This window comes from Amblyraja radiata, chromosome 3 (assembly GCF_010909765.2).
Source record: "Amblyraja radiata isolate CabotCenter1 chromosome 3, sAmbRad1.1.pri, whole genome shotgun sequence".
In the NCBI taxonomy this organism is placed as follows: Eukaryota; Metazoa; Chordata; class Chondrichthyes; order Rajiformes; family Rajidae; genus Amblyraja; species Amblyraja radiata.
Genome location: NC_045958.1, coordinates 52133808 through 52156121, shown reverse-complemented (window position 1 = coordinate 52156121; position 22314 = coordinate 52133808). Strand labels below are relative to the sequence as shown.

The following is a 22314-nucleotide window of genomic DNA, read 5'->3' as shown; positions in this document are numbered from 1 at the left end:
CGATGGAGGGGAGCGCTCCGTTACGCTGGCCCGCGGCAGCCGGCAGCCTGAAGCCGCGGTCTGCAGAACTCCAGCTGGTGCGGCGTCTACAGCCCAGGATCCCTCGTGGAGGACCCGGGGGGAAGAAGAAGCTTCCACCGCCGGTCCGCGGCCGTCTTCTACCGCGGGTGCGGCATGGACTTACCATCTCCCCTGGAGGGGAGCTTCGACCGCCGGCCCTGCAGACTGCGGTGCTTCCGGCTGCGGCACGGCAGGTACTTTAAAACTTTGACCGCTGGCCTGCGGCCTACACCAGCCTGAAGCTGGTTGGGAAGAGCCGATCCTGGACTCACCTTGACTTTGACTTTGTCCCTTACCATCTGGACGCCCGCAGCAACGGCTGTGGAGGGTGGAGGTCCTGACCACGGGGGGAAATGGAGGAGGACTGGCCAAGCTCTGTGCCTTCCACCACAGTGATGAATGCTGTGGTGGATGTTTGTGTAAATTTTTTATTGTGGTTGTGTTCTTTATTACTGTACTGCTGCTGGCAACCCAAATACCACCGACCTTGGTTGTGTGGCAATTAAATTATATCTATCTATCTATACCCCTCCATTCCCTGCAAATCCATGTGCATATTTACAGTAAAAGCTTCTTAAATGCCACTATCGTATCTGCCTCCACTACCACCCCAGTAATGAATTCCAGACTCCTTCCACCATGTGTAAAGAAACTTTTCTCCTCTCACCTTATAACTATGTCCTCTAGTGTTGGACAATTCTACCCTGAGGAAAAGGTTCTGACTGTCTATCCTATCTATGCCTCTCATAATTATATTATATGCTTCTGTTAAGTCTCCCCTCAACTTCTAATATGCCAGAGAAAACAATCCAAGCCTATCCAACTCTACCTGCAGCCGAAACCTTCTAATCCAGACGGCACATTGGTAAACATCCTCTTCACCCTCTCCAAAGCTTCCACATCTTTCCTGTAACAGGGCTACCAGAACTGTAGGCAACACTAAATGTGGCCTAACCAAATTCCTATAGAGCAGCATAAAGATTTCCTGACTCTTATATTCTATGTCCCTGGCAATGAAGGCAGGCATACCATGTCTTTTTTACCACCCTATCTACTTGTACTGCTATGAACTTGGGCTCCAAGATCCCACTGCAGTAAAATCCCTGAAAATAAATGTTGTAATTCAGATGCAATAAACATTGCCTATTGTGAATGTACTGAACAAATGTATTAAGAAATGCATCTTAGTTTAGTTTAGAGATACAGCGCAGCAAAAAGCCCTTCAGCCCACTGAGTCCGCACCGAACAGCGATTCCCGTACATTAACATTATCTTACACTAGGGACAATTTGCATTTATACCAAGCCAATTAACCTACAAACCTGTACATATTTGGAGTGTTGGAGGAAACCGAAGATCTTGGAGAAAACCCACACAGGTCACAGGGAGAACGTACAAACTCCATGCAGACAAGCACCTGTAGTCAGGATCAAACCTAGGTCTCTGGCACTGTAAGGCAGCAACTCTACCGCTGTGCCATCGTTCCGCCCCATTCTCTTCGGCAGTCCCTGCGGATTGAATGTGACTTATTTTCACTAGTTTTCAGAGTTCTTAAGTAGCCGATAGGTGTTGCTGACGCCCAAACAGGAAATGTAGATTCTTCAGAAATGCAGCAGGTAGTGGCTGATAGGACAGGCAAGTAGGTAGTTTGAAAGTTGGTGTGATTCTTCCATTGCTTATGCAGGGCTTGTGTGCTTCCATTGCATGGCCTATAGGTTCTCAATAGCATCCTGAGTGCACCTTCCCCATGTTGACCAGTCACAGATTTGCAAAGGTCAATGGGAATGCTGCATCTTTAAGCACATCTTTGAATCTTTTCCTCTGTCCACATTGCAATCCCCTTTCATAATAGTTTGGAATGGAGTTGCTGTTCTAAAAGTTGTGTGGGGCAGGCAAGTGTCGCCTGCCCAATTGTTACTGAGTAACTCCATGTTGGAGATGTTTAGCTGGGAGAGATTGTTCCTGTTAGTTCACTTGTCTTTAATGAATTAGTATCTTGTAGACAGCAATAGTGGTATTTGTCCAGTGGCTTGAGATGCTTGCTTCATCTAGTCCTGATCCCAGAAGTATGAAGGGTGGCAGCGATCACTGTTGATTGGTAGATCATGAGTTTCGTGCCATGCGAGAGGCTCCAAATATTCAAGTACCCTTTTCCTTAATCAACTTAACACCAAACTTGAAAGAGTTGGTGAGTTTGATAACTGATGTCTGACTTCACCAAGAGGTGGCTCTCAAGATATGGAAAGTGGTCCAGATTTTATTGAGGGTCTTCTCATGAATCTTACCATCACAAATCCAAAAGTTCATGGTTCATATCTGGGAAGAAATGAATAAGCCAGGGAATCTCAGAGATGTCATAAATTGTGACCATCGTCAAGAAAGTAGACAAATCCAATTCTGATGACTACAGGTTTCCCTGATATCTGCCACTGTAAAAGTCATAATAGCTCTCCCATAATAAACTGGCCCTTTATGTGGCTGTTAAGCTCCCACCTTAATCACAGTGTGGATTCTGATCATCACTTGGTCACAACTCCACGAAAAGCAGGGTGCAACACCAGCCACAATACATTCAGTACCACCATTAACCATCCCAATACTTTTACTTCATGTTAGGCAATATTGTGAAGCTTCTTTCTCATAAATGACAGCTCACAGTAATCCCACTGCATTTAATTTGTGATAGTATGTAAGTCATGGTACTAATCAATGGGTCTATAACAAAACTAATCTCAAGTAAAAACTGGAGCTGCTTTGTTGCCCCAATATGTTACTTAATCTCACCGTAACGTTGTGCCACATTTTCAACAAATTTCCTGAGAAAGTAGTTTCCCCTCCCCCCCCCCCCCCCCCCCCCCCACCACTTTTTGCCAATTTTTTTATTTTAATTATTTTTTTTATTAGAAGCAATTGTACAGAGATAAAACATTCGGCATCTAAAATTATTGTACAGCTTCATTTTTATCCTTATAACCTAAACCATGAAAATGAAAAAAGAATAAAGGTGAAAAGATAGATCGAAAAAGAACAAAAGAAAGTCCCCTAAACTACCCAGGTAGTGTGGCAGAAAGATATAGAAATAAGAAGAAAGAAAAAGAAAGGTGGAGATATACCTTGCCCCTCGTCCCCCCCCCCGCCCACCTCACCCAACCCAGCATCGGATTTAAATTTGTGTTGCGCCATGCTATTGTTGTAAGGATTCGGTAAAGGGTGTCCATGTCTTAAGAAATTGATCTGTTTTTTCCGCCAAGACAAGCTTAATGTTTTCCAAATGTAGTGTCTTGGACATATTTGTGAACCACATCTTCACTGTAGGGAGTGTTGTCTGTTTCCAAAATTTAAGTATTAATTTTTTCGCCATTATCAGGCCATAGTTAAGGAAACGTCTTTGAAATATCGTTAGCTCAGAACAGGCCTCTGACATACCTAGTGTGATCAATTTTATATCGGGATCCAATATAGTTTTAAGTATTTTGGAAAAGGTATCAAAAATTCCCCTCCAGAAGTTTTGTAATTTTGTACAGGAAACAAAATAATTGGTTATAGTTGCTTCTTGGAGGAGACATTTATCACAGATAGGAGAGACATTTGGGAAGATCTTGGTCAATTTAGACTTTGAATAATAATGTCTATGCAGTATTTTAATTTTATTAGCGAGTACCTAACATTAAGAGAACAGTAATGTATATATAGAAGGCTTTCCTCCCAACTATCCTTTGAAATTGTTAAACCTAATTCGTCTTCCCAAGCTCGCCTAATTATGGGATATGTAGATTTAAAAGGGTACGACATTAACTTATTTGAATCTGCCTTTCTGTTCATGCATTCATCTAGTTTATCTGGACCCATGGAATGAGAAAGTAAAGTTAATCTTCAGAAGAAGAAACTGTTTGTCGTACAGCAGCACTCGAGAATCCCAGTCAATTCAACATGTGTATGAACCATGTGTTTGCACATGCTCAGAAGCCAAGCTCCAAGCAGTCGATTCATTCACCAAACCACACAAAAGGATTGCCCCTATGTATAACACCCACAGACCAACATCCACTGCACCACTCTACCCAACAATAATTATATAACTATACCTAAAAATACAAAAATGAAAGCCATGGAAAAAGAACCGCACTTACATATTTCAAAGAAATATGTGTCCCAAAATATTAATCATTTGATTAATACAAATACTGCCTATAAAAACAAGCCCACATTCATCTGGAAATACATCCATGGGAGCAGTTCGCTTTTAAAAATCAATGCGTGTGGTCAGTTTACAATGAGATAAAAAAGTTCAACAGGTGTCAGTACTCATAATACCAAATACATTACAATAAAATTACACTGGAGTGGAATTATACAAAACAATTACGATCTTACAAATATATAGGGCAATATTTAAAAATAAAATTAAATGATCCAAATTCTGTGGATTTATTATTTTTATTGGTAAGTTTAAAATACATTTTCTCTGACATATTGATAGGTCAAAACTTTCACAAGCAATTACAATTATGAGGAAACACAAGGAAACCAATAACAAAATAAAATAATAACCACAATTTGAATTGAAACGGTTTTAAAAAATCCCAAAAAATGTACCATCACCCCTCATGCAATCAAGCTACATTTAATTTTAACATAGCCAATGTTTCTTCCTAAATAACTGTCAAAATAAGTTTTTTTTTAATAAAGATGGTCTTTTTGAGTTCAGGTGAAAAGTCATTTGCTCTTTCATTCTTTCAGATAATGAAGTACAAGCATCTAGACCAGGGGTCGGCAACTTTTTCTGCCAAGGAGCCACGACACGGATGGCGGGCCACATTTCTCACGTGTACACATGGATCCCACCCCCATCTCGCCCCGGATGGCAAGCATCAAATCACGTGTTCACATAGATCCCGCCCCTTCGAGGACGCCACCTGGAGCACTGAGCTCAAATGTCATACTCACTCGTCCCCGGCCTACTGACAACCCCAATCCCGACAGTGAAGCTCAGACACAGAAGGTGCGCGGCCGTGCCGACGGCTTTGCGCAGGATGCGGTACAGCCAGAGCTCGGTGCTCGGCCATTGCGGCCGTCAGCGCAGGCCTCCTTGCATCCTTGCGTCTCCGAGCCTGGGCCCGGGAGGAGGAGTCCAGCCTCACGCAGGGCGATGGGCAGCACACTTTCAGTGTTTCACCTGACCCTCGGTCCGAAAATCACCATCCAGGTACCGGAGATGATGGAAGTCTGTGGGCCGGATGATTGAGGGAAAAAAAATATATGCCTGCGGGCCGGATGATTTCGGGTTAGGGACCGGATTCGGCCCGTGGGCCGTAGGTTGCCGACCCCTGATCTAGAAAGACTCAAGACAAGTGAGGTTTCCTGCAACTGAATACGTCATAGAGATCAATGTTATATTTAAGGAAAACTATATTTAATTTCCCACATGTACAATGCTAACCAGATTTAAGTATGTAGTTTAATTGCCACCCATTTCCACATACGTCAAATTGTTACACAATACATTAATTTTGTGCAACCTTTTACACAAGGCCTAAAAATTATTCACAAGTCACAAAATACATTTTTACAATTTCTTTCCATAAGATGAACTTTAACCTTGAGCTCATAGTGGCAATATAAATAACATTTCAGGATTCCTCATGAAGTATCCTAATCTTGCTAAATTCTTAATTAGTGCTTAAATAAACACAGACAAAATAAATGTTCACTCTTCTCAACTGAATTAGATTTTATTTGCCTTGGGCAATCAGTTACACCAAAGACATTGTGCAAAGAAAGCAAGAATTAAGTACACTTAAGGAAAAGCTCATTACCAGCACTGGTTGCAAAACAATATTTTCCAAATCAAATTAAACCAAAAAGGGATGTGCATATGAAACAAATATTCCACTTGAATTATATTTGTAAGGATTTAAAGCTGTGAGGACATTGACCTTCAGGGAAAAAAATATATATTTTAACGCGTATATATAAACTGGTACAATTTTAAAGCAATTTTACCCATTTGACAAGCTTAAAGCAAATATATGGTGATGCAAATGGATGTATAGCTATGAAATTATTTTACTGTAATCATGCTTACATAAAACTAAACTAAAGATTATATACTGTTCTACTAACAGATTTACTTTTCAGTAAAAAGACAAGCTGAGGAAGGGTGAAGTGGGAAAGGAGAAATTATGGATAGCTGTGCAACAAAACAATTGATTAAAGATTTGTCCATGAAGCAATTCACATTTTTGTTAATTCATTCGTCTTCGCTTCCACTTAGATCAGATTGGTCCTGAGGAGGAAGAAAATAAACTGAGTTTTACATATTCATAAGAGTGAAAACATACCCAAGCCATAGCTTAATTTTTAGCTTAATCTTGACCTGCATGGGATAATTTTCATCCACATTTTTAACAAATACAAACAGATCATTGGAATAATTGTGCTTGAAAGGATCCATTTCTTTAAAGTAGACTGGTTGGCACAATACTTCCATATTAAAATGTTTCATAAAATACTTTTTGCCAAAAAGACTTGATACTTTCAGAAAACATACTCATTTCACATAATGTGGTAGATTTTGAGTTAATACTGCTGATGTATCATGTTGCCCAGTCAGTCCAAGAGCATCAAAACAAGCCCTTCAGTCCAACTAGTCCATGCTGACCGTGATGCCCTTTTTAAGTTAAAATTCCATTTACCTGTGTTGCCCCCTTTTGGAGAGATGTCCGTGACTACCCAACCTTGCCGTTAAAGTTCAGCCCCTTGAGTCCTGGCAACATCCTCATCAATCTTCGCTGCATTCTGTCCAGCTTCATGGCATCTTTCTTACAGTAGCGTGACCAAAATTGAACACAATACACCTCTATGGCCTCACCAACTCTGACATAGCAACCCAAATTCTATACTCAATTCCCTGACTATGAAGACAGCATGCCAAAAGTCTTCTTCACCACCCTATCTGTCTGTGATGCCTCCTTCAAGATACCATGTATGTATACTCCTAGATCTCTATGCTCTACATCACTCACCAGTGCTCTACCAATCTGTGAAAGTCCTGCCCTGACTTGACTTCCTAAAATGTAACACCTTGCATTTATCAGAATTAAACTCCATTAATCATTCCTAGGCTCACTTGCCCAACTCATCAACTCCCACTGTAATTCTTGATAACCACCTTCACTATCTATGATGCTTCATCCATGAAAATCAAGCCCTTGAATATTTAAACACCAGAGTATTTGTCGGTATTTGAGAGGCAAGTTAGTTTGAAAAATTTAACCTTCCAGAAAGAAGGTAGAATCGGAGCTTTTGACAAGTTACTTATGATATTTAATTGTATAACATATTTTATAACTATAGTAATACATTTCTTTCATTCAACGTGACTAGATTTTTATCTTGACCTGATGCGTTAACTCCATTTCTAGCTTCACTGATGTTTGATTTATTGAACATCTCCAGCACTTTGTTTCCTCAGGTGTGGTACATTTATAGTCAATTCCCAAATTAATCTATGCTAATGAATGTATTTAAAACAATATATCATTTAAACTCTGGAGAAACCCAAATTATTGACATCTAGTATTAGGTGTTGCCATTTTAAAAGGTTGCACTTTATCTCTTTACTAGACCAAGCGCAGACCCGTTGGGTCTGTTCCCCCAAAGTGTGGCTGCGGGGGAAGGGGGGGGGGGCTGCATGCGGCGTCACACACACTAACTACCCCCCCGCACCCACGCTAACTACCCCCCTTGATATTATATTAATATTAATTTGCTCCTTTTACCCCATAACCGCCCTATCCACTGACGCATAGCCCCCAACTCGAAAGCGCGTCTAGAGAGGGGGGGGGGGGGGGGGGGGGGTAGAGAGTGAGGGCAGAGAGAGAATGGGGAGAGACAGAGAGAAAGGAGCAGAGACAGAAGGGCAAGAGACAGAGGGAGAGGGGGGTGGAGGGGAGGAGGAGAGGGAGGGTGGGTGAGGAGGGGTGAGAGAGATGGGAGGATAGAGGGATGGGAGGACATAGAGAGGGGAGGAGAGAGAGAGAGAGAGGGGCTGAGGGGAGGGAGGGTGAGGTGGGAGGGTGTGGAGGGGATGGGGTGGAGGGAATGGGGTGGAGGGAAGGGGAGGGCGGAAGGGGGTTTAGGGGAGGGAGGGTGGGGGAGAGCAGGCGGTGGGGAGAGGAAGGGAAGAGAGAGAGGGGGGAGAGAGAGAGAGAGAGAGGCGGGAGAGAGAGAGGGGGTGGGAGAGAGAGAGAGGGAGAGAGAGAGGGGAGAGAGAGATGGGGAGAGAGAGATGGGGAGGGAGATGGGGGAGAGAGAGAGATGGGGGAGAGAGAGATGGGGGGAGAGAGAGATGGGGAGAGAGAGAGATGGGGAGAGAGAGAGATGGGGGAGAGAGAGATGGGGAGGGAGAGACAGAGGGGGAGAGACAGAGGGGGAGAGACAGAGAGGGGGAGAGACAGAGAGAGCGAAATGCAACCGTGCGTCACGCGTTCAGAATGTTCTGGAAATGAAAGTGCGCTTCTCATGCACGAAAGCTGTCAGCAGCTCTATGGAATTCAGGGGAGCAGCCTGCCGCGTCACACACACACTAACCACCCCCCCCCCCACCTCCTCCCTCCTCATCCCCCTCCACACACACACACACACACACAGCAGGTCCGATCTAATCTGTCAATGAATAGAGCAAATTTTTTTTTTTAAACTGTCTTTGAAATTAAAAGTTAATGTTAAGAATTAGTGATGTTAAGTGACAAATAATTAAATTAAATTCAATGAAAACCAATGGAATCTACAACCAGGCAGCTGGGGCGGCGGGGCCACCAAGCAGGCTGGGGGGGGGGGGGGGGGCAGGGCCGGGCGGGGCCAGGCAAGGCCGGGGGGGAGGCAGGGCTGGGCGGAGGCCAGTTGGGCCAGGTGCAAAGGCATTGTGAGGTCAGCGGGCAGGGCCACCAGGCAGGCTGGGGGTGGGGGGGGGGGGGCAGGGCCAGGCGGGGCCAGTTGGGCCAGGTGCAAAGGCATTGTGAAAAGGAGAGAGGGAGGGGGAGAGATCTCCCACCCCTGTCCCATTGTGATTAGACATCTGCGAGATGGCGCTGTGACTCATGCAGAAGTTTGATTTTAGTGGGACCACGTGAAGTTTCTAATCTCCCTCACCTGTCTCATATGTAAATGAGATCCATTGTGATTGGACATCTGTGAGGTGGGACTTTGGCTCATGCAGCAGTTTGATTTTAAAATGTTTTGATGTTTTGTGAACAATTTTATTCAAAATCTGGGGAAATAATTGACGAAATCTAGAGAGGATTGGATTTCTGAACTCATGTTAAATCCCCACCAAAATTGTAAAAATCTCCGCGTTTTTTCATCTGGTTTTCGAGGAGATGCGTTTCACATGCAAAATAACACACACACATCCACACACACAAGAGTTTTAATAGATACTAGACCAAGTGCAGACCCGTTGGGTCTGTTCCCGCAACGCGCGGTTGCAAGGGGGGGGGCGGTCTGACATCATCGCGCAACGCCACGCGCTACTGCGCGCCGATAGGCCGTTGACGCGTGGGATTTTCGGAGAGTGCAAGCCCGCAGGGATGGCGAAAAGCAGCGGGCGTCCACCCGATCTGTGCCTTCCGCCAGCGTGACAGAGCCGGGCCGGGGGGGGAGGAGGAAGTGGAGGAGAGCCGGGCGGCAGCAGCCGTTATGGTGGCTGGCCAGCAGGAGGCAAAAAAAATGAGTGAGTGGGGGCGGGGAGGAAAGAATTTTATTAAAAATGTGTACATAAAAACGACGAAATTTAATGAGTTGTGGATATGCGAATGTAAAAGTGAAATCTCTAGCGAAATGGAAAAAATCTCCATTTCTCCAGTTTTTGCATGTGGTTTTGGCGGACCAACGAATCAAAGGCCAAAAATCTAATCTGACATACACCCACAAACAAACACACACACACACACAGAGTTTTAAAAGTATAGAGATACGATGAGTAAGACTCTTTGTGTACTGTAGGCAAAAATAAATAATTTCACTGTACCCAAGTACATGTGACGATAAAGTATAATTGAATCATTGATTTGATTCATATATGTTATTTTCGTCCCACTGTCATGCATTATATTTTGGAAATATAAGGAGGGGGAGAAGAACATTTATGTAGATAAAAATTGTCAAAATTGTCATATAAAAACTTACGACTTTCATGATCAATTCATGATCAAAGTCTGCCATAAAATCTCTCCTACTCCTGCCAGTTTGGCAGCTGGAGTAGGAAATCTAAGCCATTTCTTTAAAAAAAACAAAAAAAACTCTTATTTAGCCTTAATCCCAACAGAATGCATGTTCAATTTAATTCATCACTTCCTCATTTTGACCCTGTGAAACCAGGGCCAATTAAAAAAATATTGAAAAGGATATTTTGGTGTCTATTTCTAAATCCTCCTCACACATTATTCACAATATAAGAATTTACAATGTCATTTTATAAAATAGTCTTTTTGCTAACACTTCAAGCTTAATTTTTTATGGGAAGGGCAATTAAGGGCCCTTGAAGAACCTCAATAATAAATACGAAAAACAGTGCACTACAAAGGACACGTCACATGTAACATCTAAACATAGAAAATAGGAGCAGCAGTAGGTCATTCTGCCCTTCGAGCCAACTGATCATCCAAAATCAGTACTCTGTTCCAGCTTTCTCCCCATATTCCTTGATCCGTTTAAACTTTATTTAAACTTGGACACTCGAACTAAATTGATATGTTTTCAAGCCAGCACAATACATGGAAAAACATGGAATCACCTTGTTTTCAATTTTTGAGAACAGACTACAAGTGGGGCGTGAACAAAAAAAATTGAGAAATACAAAGAGATGGACAACATTCAGGAAAACTATTTCTGCTATGTGCAAATTATCATAGCAGCCATAAATTGATCTGCTCTAGTTGAATTTATGTGAATACACTACACATGCTTCTGGTAACTTGGTCATTTTGTAATGCCTTAACAACGCATTACTGGGATGTATATAAATGTGCACGGTGAACATTTCTAAATTTCAGAAAGCCTTTCAAATGCAATTCTACAATAATAAGTTACTGTAAATGAACACTTACATTGTCATCTTGGTCATCATCACTGTCATCATCACTAATGACGGGCTTGATTTTAGAACGAACCAGCCGTTTCCTACTTTTTCCTTTCTCACGACTTTTGTCACTGTCCTTTCGACCAAGTTTTATTTTAACTTTGACTGATTTTGCTGCATTATATAGAAAATTATATTTATTCTTGAAATTCCAGTCAATTTTTATAATGAAGTGTTGAAATGCATCACAAATATTAATACTTTAAGATGTACTTAATATCAACACTTTAACATGACTTTAAGATGTCCCCAGCATTTATAATAGCATTTTACTCATGTGAACTTAAAAATATTGCATATTTTTAAAAACATATTGATCCATGTCACATAACAAGGACAGAAGATGCTTTACAATATAAATCTGGATCATTATTCCATGCAGATATTTGACCTACTACAGTCTGCATCTATGAGTTTCAATTAAGTTATCCCTTCCTACTTTGAAAAACAGGGAGAAGGTAAACTGCCGAGTAACAGAATTAAAGTGCATTCGTGGAAATTTCTTGGGGAATTTGGAGAAATCAAACTCAAGGGTTAGGATGAAAGCTTCTTATAAAAAGATTTTTAGCAATAAAGTATTAATGCATGATATAATAATTGCTGATTTAAATAATGCAAAACTCTTCAAGACCCAATCACATTGGTTTATTCGGCTAGATCCAGGCTGTTGCCAGGCAACAGGCGACACAATATATTGTGGGTCCATGACTAAAATCCTATTGGATGAACATAACTGGGGTGAAACTTTTCCGTATGGAAAGCCATTGCTGATAATCTACACATCAGCTAGTTATCACTCACAACCTGACCCTCAACATTAAGAGTAGGCTTTAACCTTTGCTGCATTGTTTTCAACTTGTATTACATTTCTTAATCCAGATTATTTCATAGAATAAGAACAGTCAACAAAGAGGCAGTATTAATGCCATGAAAACGCCCAATTGGTGTATGACCCCAACTGAATTTCCTTTCCAACAGACTATTTCCCGGAAACTTCCTAAATTTTGCTAGGATTGCCTAGCAAATTTGTGCAAATGTCTTTAGATGCAATTTCAAGTAATTTCTTGACATCTATATACATTACATTGGAAAATCTACATCCAATGTAGACTTGGCATGTCACTGCCAAAAACACTGAGGTTATACATGCAAGATCACTCATCTCTAAAATGAAGATATCAAAAAGAGATGGGATAACATGCAAACAAGATGTAGGTAGTGCTGAATAAAACTGGCAGCCAATGGCAAGTATGATCTGTTTGATAGTTTCCTAGTGGTACAATAGTTTGCTTTGTTGACAAAACTTAAAATTGATTAAAGATGATTCAGACTTACTCTCAGATCCTGATTCCTCCTCCTCCTCATCATCATCATCATCAATACTTTCCTCCTCACTCTCCTCTTCTTTAGCAATCTTTTGTCTTGCACTTTTGAATACGGATTGAAGAACAATGGAGTCTTCATAAATCTGCAAAAAGACAACAGGTTAAAAAAACGAGCAATATTTATTTACTTATCGGTAAAATTGCCATCATATGTTTTGAATTTCAGTGAGCTGGTGGTATCATATTTAAATTTAAATTGCTGGACAAAAATGGTAATGAAAAGTACTTCAAAACATGGCATCACAAGTCTGTAATCACAGAAGATACAAGTGTGTTTTTTGATCGGCAAGTTTTGATAATAATATTAGGCTGTGGGCCGAGGAGCTTTATTCTAGTTTCGTGACCCAAGTCACCAAACTACATGAAATTTTCACATATTGTGTAAAAAAATTATATAAATCACCCCTGAAACTTGTCATGAACAAGACTTGCACATTTTTTTTATTAAATTAGAGAAAAACCGGAAAATTTTTGGGTAATTGTTAGTCCAATCAAAGCACGTTTAACATTGAGTTGTCTGCCAGTTGGCCAATCACGCGCTTTGCTTCAGGCTAGCACACAACATGGCTGAGGGTGCCTCTACAGATGCCTGTTTTACTGGAGATTCCGATTTGTTCTGTGGAATACATGTCGTGGAAACTTGCAGCAGGGTAATTGAATTTAATGAGAAATGCATTAAAAAGGCTGAAGAATGTGCTGCTAAGTGGAAGAAAGCCTTGAAAGCAAAGTCGCTGCTGAGGTGCTCCAACACAAAGAAGACAGCCAGGAATGAACTCTAACTGAAAGGTAAGATCTAAAGTCTGAATTTATGAAAATCTATCTGTATGGACTTTAATTAATTTAATTGCACCCTTTTATAATGTGAATAAATTCATTCATTCACTTACTCATTCATTCATACAGGTGCACAACCTTTTATCCGAAGATCCAAATAACGAAAACCTCCGAATAGCGGACATTTTTTCGGTCCTTGAAGAAAGGTCCTTGAAAACGTTCACCGAGGGCGGCCCGCAGAGGTGACAGCGGAACCTCCGGTCGGTCCTCGAAGAAAGGGGAACTAAATCCCCATTCATAAAAGAGAAGGTGAGAGGGTATATTGCGCGGGGGGGTTAATAATTGACAATATGCTGCTGCCTGCCCGCTGAGTTAAAAAGTTCCCACGGTAGACTCACGATACACAGTGTATCGTGAGTCTTGCGTGGGAACTTTTTAACTCAGCGGGCAGGCAGCAGCAGATTGTCTCTCCCTTCAGTTTCACCCCACCTACACCCCTCTGCTTCCCGGCCATGTGTGTGACCCCTTCCCTCCCCTCTCCAGCTCCCCGCTCATTGCACCGGCGCGGGGGCTTTGCACTGTCTTCACGTCGGCGATGACAGCAGGTCAGTGCCAGTCACCGGAGACGTCAGGACCAACGGGACACCGACCCCCAGGCCCACTGCAAGCACGGAGATCCCAGAGACCCACAGCCAGCAGCAGCCCAGCCCCGTTCCAACTCCAGAGGAAAACTGCAAACTGGCCGGAGACGTCAGGACCACCAGAAGCCGTTCCCCGAGCTGCGCCCCCTCATCGGGACACCGACCCCCAGGCCCACTGCAAGCACGGAGATCCCAGAGACCCACAGCCAGCAGCAGCCCAGCCCCGTTCCAACTCGAGGAAAACTGCAAACTGGCCGGAGACGTCAGGACCACCAGAAGCCGTTCCCCGAGCTGCGCCCCCTCATCGGGACACCGACCCCCAGGCCCACTGCAAGCACGGAGATCCCAGAGACCCACAGCCAGCAGCAGCCCAGCCCCGTTCCAACTCGAGGAAAACTGCAAACTGGCCGGAGACGTCAGGACCACCAGAAGCCGTTCCCCGAGCTGCGCCCCCTCATCGGGACACCGACCCCCAGACCCACTACAAGCACGGAGATCCCACAGCCAACAGCAGCCCAGCCCAGCCCCGCTCCAACTACAGAGGAACCTGGGTTGCGGATGACGGGGCGCAGCTCGGGGCGTCGTAGGGGCCCATCGGGGAGCGGGTTCCTGTTGGTCCTAACGTCTCCGGACACCTGCCATCCTCCGGGAACTGTACCGCCCTTGCAGGAGAGTGGGGTTGTTTGCAGTTGCAGAGGGAGGGGGCAAGGGCGGTACAGTTCCCAGTCTCAGCTCCAGTCCAGGGGGGTGGCCAGAGACGTCAGGACCAACGGGACACCGACCCCCAGGCCCACTGCAAGCACGGAGATCCCAGAGACCCACAGCCAGCAGCAACTCCAGCCCAGCCCCGCTCCAACTCCAGAGGAACACGTAGGGGCAGAAGCTGATGGTGTGCAAGGTACGTCTTGTTCTTGGGGTGGCGGATGAGGGGGCGCAGCTCGGGCTGTGGGCAAACTGCCACTTGTCGCCGTAGCGGCCCATCGGGGAGTGGATTCCTCTGGAGTTGGAGGGGGAGGGGGGTATTGTGCTGTTTGATCGCCCCCTGCTATCCCAGGGACAGGGAGACACAGCGGCTTTTTAGACTGGTGGGCAATCACTTCCAAAGTTCTGCCCACACAGTCAGTACACCTCTCCTACACTGCATTTCATACAAACATTTATTCTGCAAGAAAAAACTACATTGAAGACTCAAACTCGCGACCGAGTAACTGCCGGGATCAATGTGCAAACTCGCGACCTTGCGGATATGAGCCGAGCACTCTACCACTGAGCTAGCCATTAAAATCTACGCTAAAAATTTCCATTCCGAAGGCCGACAAATTCTGAATTACGAAAAGTGTCTGGTCCCAAGGCTTTCGGATAAAAGGTTGTGCACCTGTAGTAATAAGTCTTTAACAGCTAATCTCGGAGCTGCCTGCGATAACTTACCGGGAAAAAGTGCTCCGACCGCGGGGCCTAGTTATCCACGGTATAGTGAAGCCGCGGTCTCAATTAATAAGCGGCCGATTCGCGAACGCGGAGCCGCGGATCATCTCCGCGGGCGGGGGGGAGGGGAGGCTGTACATAGTGCCGTCTGTAGCGGCTGTTTACAGGCCCCGACAACGGGAGAAAAACGGAGGGATATCGATCGCAATTTATAGGCTTCCATTGCAGTGAGAAATGGTCAGAAATGGTTGATGTTTCTGTAGAAATGAATTGGTGATATGTGAACTTGAACTAGTTTTTCTATGGTAGTAACCTATTGTTATTCTCATTAGCATTCTTCTTGGTTTCTTGGTCCTCCAAAATATTCCAAATGGAATTTAAACTGGAGGTGGAATTTTATTAAGATGAATTAACATTATTTATTAACAATTATTAATTAATTTATTAATTATTATTAATTAACAAAATTTATTAACATTAAGAAGAGGTTGAAATTTTATGAATTGAAGTCCATGCAGACAATGACTATGAGATTTTTTTTCCTGTAGCCTCTACTTAAACTTGAAATAACATTAATTGTAGTAAATTACAGAATGAACTGAAGTCCATGCAGACCTAGGTACTATGATATGTTTCTTTCTCTAGCTATTCTGCACCCTCTGCTCCTGCACTTGAACTTGAAGTCTTATCTAGGGCAGTAAATTACAGTGTCAGTCTCATTGACATTAAGAAGAGATTGACACTTTATGAATTGAAGTCCATGCAGACCTAAGTAATATGAGATTTTTTTTTCTGAAGCTTCTGCCCCTCCACTCTTCAGAGCCTGTCCACACAAATGTGTTTTGTGTGGACATTCACTGTGCTCTAATGAACACTAATTTGATAATTTGCAGACTTGCCATCCCATCTACCTGGACATGCATACATGTTTAATTTCCTCATTGATATGTCGATATTGTCTTACATAATATAAAATATGAAAAGATACACCCTGACACATATTATCTTCTATTATTAGGAGACAGCAGTGTATCCCGGGTTATCATGCAGAGTGCTATCGTCACTTCTGCAACATAACAACAATAAATCGAGCGATAGCAAAGTCTAGAAGGAAGAAAGGTAATGATAGGACTCAAACAACAAATATTTTAACTTATGGTCATATGATGTTACTTTGAAAAATGATAAGATATATTTGAGGATGTTGATTTATTTTACTTTTCATTCCTTTTCTGTTTTCATTTTCCTCTTTCAATTGAGTTCAAGACGCTGAAAAGCCTGAAGCAGGTGAATCACCTCAAGAGGCAGTTCCTGATGGTGAAGCAGATGAGCCGGCCCCAAAGAGACTGTTTCGATCCATGACACGTCATAGTCAACAAACAGTAACTGTCGAGCACACTGACCGCAGGCATGTCCTACCAGCGCATTGCATCATTTGTAAATGTTCAAAGTACACAAAATAAATAAATTGTGGAAAAAAATGATTATATAAAGTTTTATTTTAATGTGGATCGTTTCACTGTTTATTTGGTCAAATTATTTAAACAATGAGTGAATTACTTATGATAATGGCGTGCCGGTGACTGACTGCGACAATCCACCCACCGATCCACACATACATACATACGCACATCCACACACACATCCATACGCACACTTCCATGCATGCAAACACACACATACATGCACACATAAATCCGCACACACACATCCATTCACACGCAGACATACATGTACACATCCAAACATACATGAACACATACGTCCGTCCACACGCACATACACACTTACATCCACAGATACACGTTTGAAAGGCATACACAGACACACACACAAACTAGAGATAAACAATGCAACACTTTTAGGGTTCTTTTAGGTCAAAGGTAATAGCCCTCATTTGCAAAGGCACCATCGGGGGGGGGGGGGGGGGGGGGGGGGTCTATAACATAAATATAAGCTCATTGTAGCTTAACATGTGTTTGGGATGTGTTTACCTTGTGTGGGACTAAAGATGGAAATTAGCTACTGGCTACAATCTTGCATATCACATGCAAATGTTTATTAATATGCACTGTCCCTAATAAAATCAATTCAATTCAATTCAACATGAATATTCATCGAGTAAACATCAGAGCATTCGATTCTTGGCCAGGATGTGACATTTACATCAGAAATAAGACAGGTCTCTTACAGGTCTGGCACTGCCCCAGTCCCACTATGGCCGTTACCCCCACTTTGGCAGTCAGCAGGGTTCAGTAAATGGGGAAACCTAGAGGATCTGTCCTGACCCTTTATTTAGGCAAGTTCATGAGCCCTTAAAACCTGGGACAATTGCTGCAGTCTCATTTAATTTCCTATTAAAGCGAATGGATCATGCCTGCCTGACACTGCCCCAGTCCCACTATGGCAGTTACCCCCACTCTCCCCACTTTGGCAGTCAGCGGGGTTCAGTAAATGGGGAAACCTAGAGGATCTGTCCTGACCCTTTAATTAGGCAGGTTCATGAGCCCTTAAAACCTGGGACATCTGCTGCAGTCTCATTTAATTTCCTATTAAAGCGACTGGAACATGCCTGCCTGGCACTTCCCCAGTCCCACTATGGCCGTCACCACCACTCTGCACACTGGCAGTCAGTGGGGTTCAGTAAAGGGAGGAACCCACAAGAACTGCCCTAACCCATTAATTAGGCTAGTTCAGGAGCAGGACCTCTGCGACAGTGTCATTAAAAAAAACACTCACAATTATATTCATCATATTATTTTTATATAATATAATTATACTTAATTATATATGATAACATTCATATTAGCAGGATATATATATATATTGGTATAATAATATATAGTTTAAATGGACTGCAGCACGGAAATAGTCTGCCCATGGTGTATTACGGGCATTGGCCACTAGATGGCGCTTATTTTCCCGATCTCATTTTCTAATTAGTTTAATTAATTAATGTGCAACTTTTGGCAATGACGAGTTATGACATCCTTCTCAATTATATTTCAGCTAAATCTGTGTAAAATTTCATGTAGTTTGGTGACTTGGGTCATGAAAACCTATTTCTAGACACATTTTTGATGCTCGGCCCACAGCCTATATAGCAGAGTTTGGAAATAGCCAATTAAATAATATTTTCAGACCTTTGATCTCAAAGTTGGCATGTCAAACATAATTATTTCTTGAGATTAATCTAAATTTGTCAGTGCAATTTGAACAAAATATTTCTCTCCATCTTAAAACTTTTTCTAAAATTCAGTAACTACGCAATATGACCAGAAGTAGATCAGAATCAAAAGAAAAGATTAATATCCATTTACAGTATTTTTTTAATGACTGACAATAGATGCATGTGTAGGCCATTCGGCCCTTCGAGCCAGCACCGTCATTCAATGTGATCATGGCTGATCATCCACAATCAGTACCCCCTTCCTGCCTTCTCCCCATATCTCTTAACTCCGCTATCCTTAAGAGCTCTGTTGATCTCTCTCTTGAAAGCATCCAGAGAACTGGCCACCGCTCTCTGAGGCAGAGAATTCCACAGACTCACAACTGTGGCCCCTGGTTCTGGACTCCCCCAACATCGGGAACATGTTTCCTGCCTCTAGCGTGCCCAAACCCTTAACAATCTTATATGTTTCAATAAGATCCCCTCGCATCCTTCTAAATTCCAGAGTATACAAGCCCAGCCACTCCATTCTATCAACATATGACAGTCCCGCCATCCCGGGAATTAACCTGGTGAACCTACGCTGCAGTCCCTCAATAGCAAGAATGTCCTTCCTCAAATTGGGAGACCAAAACTGCACACAATACTTCAGGTGTGGTCTCACTAGGGCCCTGTGCAACTGCAGAAGGACCTTTTTGCTCCTATACTCAATTCCTCTTGTTATGAAGGCCAACATGCCATTTGCCTTCATCACTGCCTGCTGTACCTGCATGCTTACTTTCATTGACTGATGAACAAGGATCCCCAGTTCCAGTGTACTTCCCCTTTCGTCAACTTGCTCCATTTAGACAATAATCTGCCTTCCTGTTTTTGCTACCAAAGTGGCTAACCTCACATTTATCCACATTAAACTGCATCTGCCATGCATCTGCCCACTAACCCAACCTATCCATCACCCTGCATCCTCATAGCATCCTCTTCACAGTTCACACTGCCGGCCCACCTTTGTGCCATCTGCAAATTTGCTAATGTTACTTTTAATCCCTTCATCTAAATCATGAATGTATATTGTAAATAGCTGTGGTCCCAGCACTGTGCCTTGCGGTACCCCACTAGTCACTACCTGCCATTCTGTTAGGGACCCGTTAATCCCTACCCTGTTTCCTGTCTGCCAACCTTTTTTTTAGCCATGTCAGCACCCTACCCCCAATACCATGTACTCTAATTTTGCCCACTAATCTCCTATGTGGGACCTTATCGAATGCTTTCTGAAAGTCCAGGTACACTACATCTCCTGTAGATGTCCCTTGTCCATTTTCCTAGTTACATCTTCAAAACATTCCAGAAGATCAGTCAAGCATGATTTCCCCTTTCGTAAATCTATGCCGACTCCTGCTCCTGCCGTCCAAATGTGTCGCTATTTCATCTTTTATAATTGACTCCAGCATCTTCCCTACCACCGATGTCAGGCTAACTGGTCTATAATTCCCAGTTTTCTCACTCCTGTCTTTCTCTCTCCTGACATCACAAAATGGAAAAGTAATTTTGAAATGTTACAATAATTAGAAAGTATATTGTGCAATGGCCAAATACATAGGCATCCATATAATCATAATCATATGGGATAATTGGCAATACTTGTGATTTTGGGCTGATTAAGGAATAAATGTTGGTTAGGGAAGTGGAAGAATTCTCTTGCTCATCAACCAATTTTTTTGTCCCCCCCCTTAAACTCGGGTGGCCTTGCACGACCTGCACCTTATATGTAGCAAAATAATATTTCCAATGGTGCATCATTCCCTCAGTTCTGCACTGAAGAGCCAACCATTAGATTCTAGAAACATAGGAATACAAGTAATTATTTAGAATTTATAGCCTGTTTTGTCATTTGTTAAGATCACGGGTGAACTGCGACCCAAGTTTAAATATTTACATTTTCTCTATACACTGACCTTAGGCTATCAAAAATCTCACAGACTCAAATTTAAAATTATTTCTGCTAAGCACACAACTTTATGCCTTTTTGACTGTGCTACTTGAGAATCAAAAATGTTGATGCAACAGAGAACAAGTTAGTGGAATTCAAGAGGGGGAATGGACACATAGGATTGCTTCATTGGGAGTTGGCATTAACTCAAAGGGTCAAAATTCCTCCTCCTGTCCGCAGGAAGTTCACAAGGGAATGTCACCTCTCAAAGAAAATAAGAACAGTTAATTAAAACTTATGCCTCTCTGCTAAGAAGCTTCCCTATAAATGGCAAAGATAACTTCAGTCGGGTATTCAACATGTTACTTCAAAAAGATTTTATAACTGATGCAGTACGTTGTTAATCGCAAAGTTGGAAAAACTAGTACACAATTTTAACACCTGGTCCAAAAATAAATCTATGATTGTTTGGGTCCACTGACAGAACGGCACACAGCATGATGTGGATTTGTTAATTTTACAAAACACCTTTTTAACTTCTTATATTTTAACATTAAAGTGGCCACTGTTCAAAGTGACATGTCTGGTAAGCATTCTCACCGTTGGAAAGGAATATAGAGAGTGCACAATTGAATTGTGTGTACAAAAACATTTCATTATAGAAACTTGTAATATAGAAACTTGTTCAATATTAATTCATATTATTGTAAGGTAATAAATGGAAACACAGATGCTAGTTGATACCAACGATAGACACAGAGTGCAGGAGTAGCTCAGCGAGTCAGGCAGCATATCTGGAGAAATTGGATAGGTACGAAAATGGGCACCAATCTGTAACGTTACCTCTATTTTGTCCAAATATGCTGCCTGACCTGAGTTAACTCCAGCATTGTGTGTCCATCTTTAATTAATACTAGACCAAGGGGGACGCACGGTCGCGGGGACTGTGGCGTCACACACACACCAACCACTCCCCACACACACGGGGGAGGGGGAAAGCGAGGTGGAGGGAGGAGGGGAGAGGGAAAGGGAGGGGGAGGGGGGAGAGAGAGCGGAGGGGGAGCGAGAGGGGAGAGAAGGGGGTAGAAGGGGGAGGGGAGGGGGAAGGAGGAGGGGAAAGGAGGAGGGGAAAGGGGGGGGGAAGGGGAGAGAGAGAGGAGGGGGAGAGAGGAGGAGGGGGGAGCCAGAGAGTAGAGGGGGTGAGTGGAGGGGGAGAGAAGAGGGGGGAGGGAGGAGGGGAGGGTAGAGAGAGGGGGGGAGATTGGAGGGGAGATGGGAGAGAGTAGAGGAGGGGAGCCGGGCGAGCGAGCGAGGGTGCTGCGAAAAGCGGAGAGCCCGGGGAGAGAGAGAGAGAGAGAGAGAGAGAGAGAGAGAGAGAGAGAGAGAGAGCTGCAATACAGGGCCCGACTCTAGTACAAAGCTCTTGGCAGCTCTCGGGAAAGCCGAGCCGAGCCGAGGCGCGAGCTTACTGCGTGTCGCTCTTTGCGACGTCATCACTTGGGTGCTCCTCGGCATCTCTCGGGTTCTCAATCCAGAGGCCCGGGGGGGGGGGGGGGGGGCGGTGGGGGGGGAGGGGGGGGGGGGCTGCTGGGCTGTGGGTGTGGTGCTACGGCTGGCCGCACTCGGGTGCTCCTCGGCATCTCTCGGGATGGCTGTCGGAGTGCGAGTTATGCGGGGAGAGCACGTAACTCGCAGCTCATGGAAAACAGTGGCCAGCAGGCTGTGCCTTGAAAAATCTGCGCAATTCGCCACGAGGAGCCGAGGCATTGTGACGTCATCAGCCCGTTAGTCTC

At 43.5% G+C, this 22314-nt stretch overlaps 1 protein-coding gene across 5 annotated transcripts in view; it reads right to left on the bottom strand.

Moving 5' to 3' along the window:
• Positions 1-4481: 4481 nt before the first annotated feature.
• smarca2 (SWI/SNF related, matrix associated, actin dependent regulator of chromatin, subfamily a, member 2) overlaps positions 4482-22314 on the bottom strand; it is a 140792-nt gene continuing 122959 nt past the window's right edge. For all 5 annotated transcript variants that reach the window (XM_033017796.1, XM_033017797.1, XM_033017798.1 and 2 more), the window contains 3 exons: positions 12536-12668; positions 11169-11314; positions 4482-6346 (listed from right to left, as the gene is read on the bottom strand). In XM_033017796.1, coding sequence (XP_032873687.1) covers positions 6311-6346; positions 11169-11314; positions 12536-12668 — 315 coding nt within the window. In that variant the 3' untranslated portion in view covers positions 4482-6310. The remainder of the gene's footprint in view (positions 6347-11168; positions 11315-12535; positions 12669-22314) is intronic.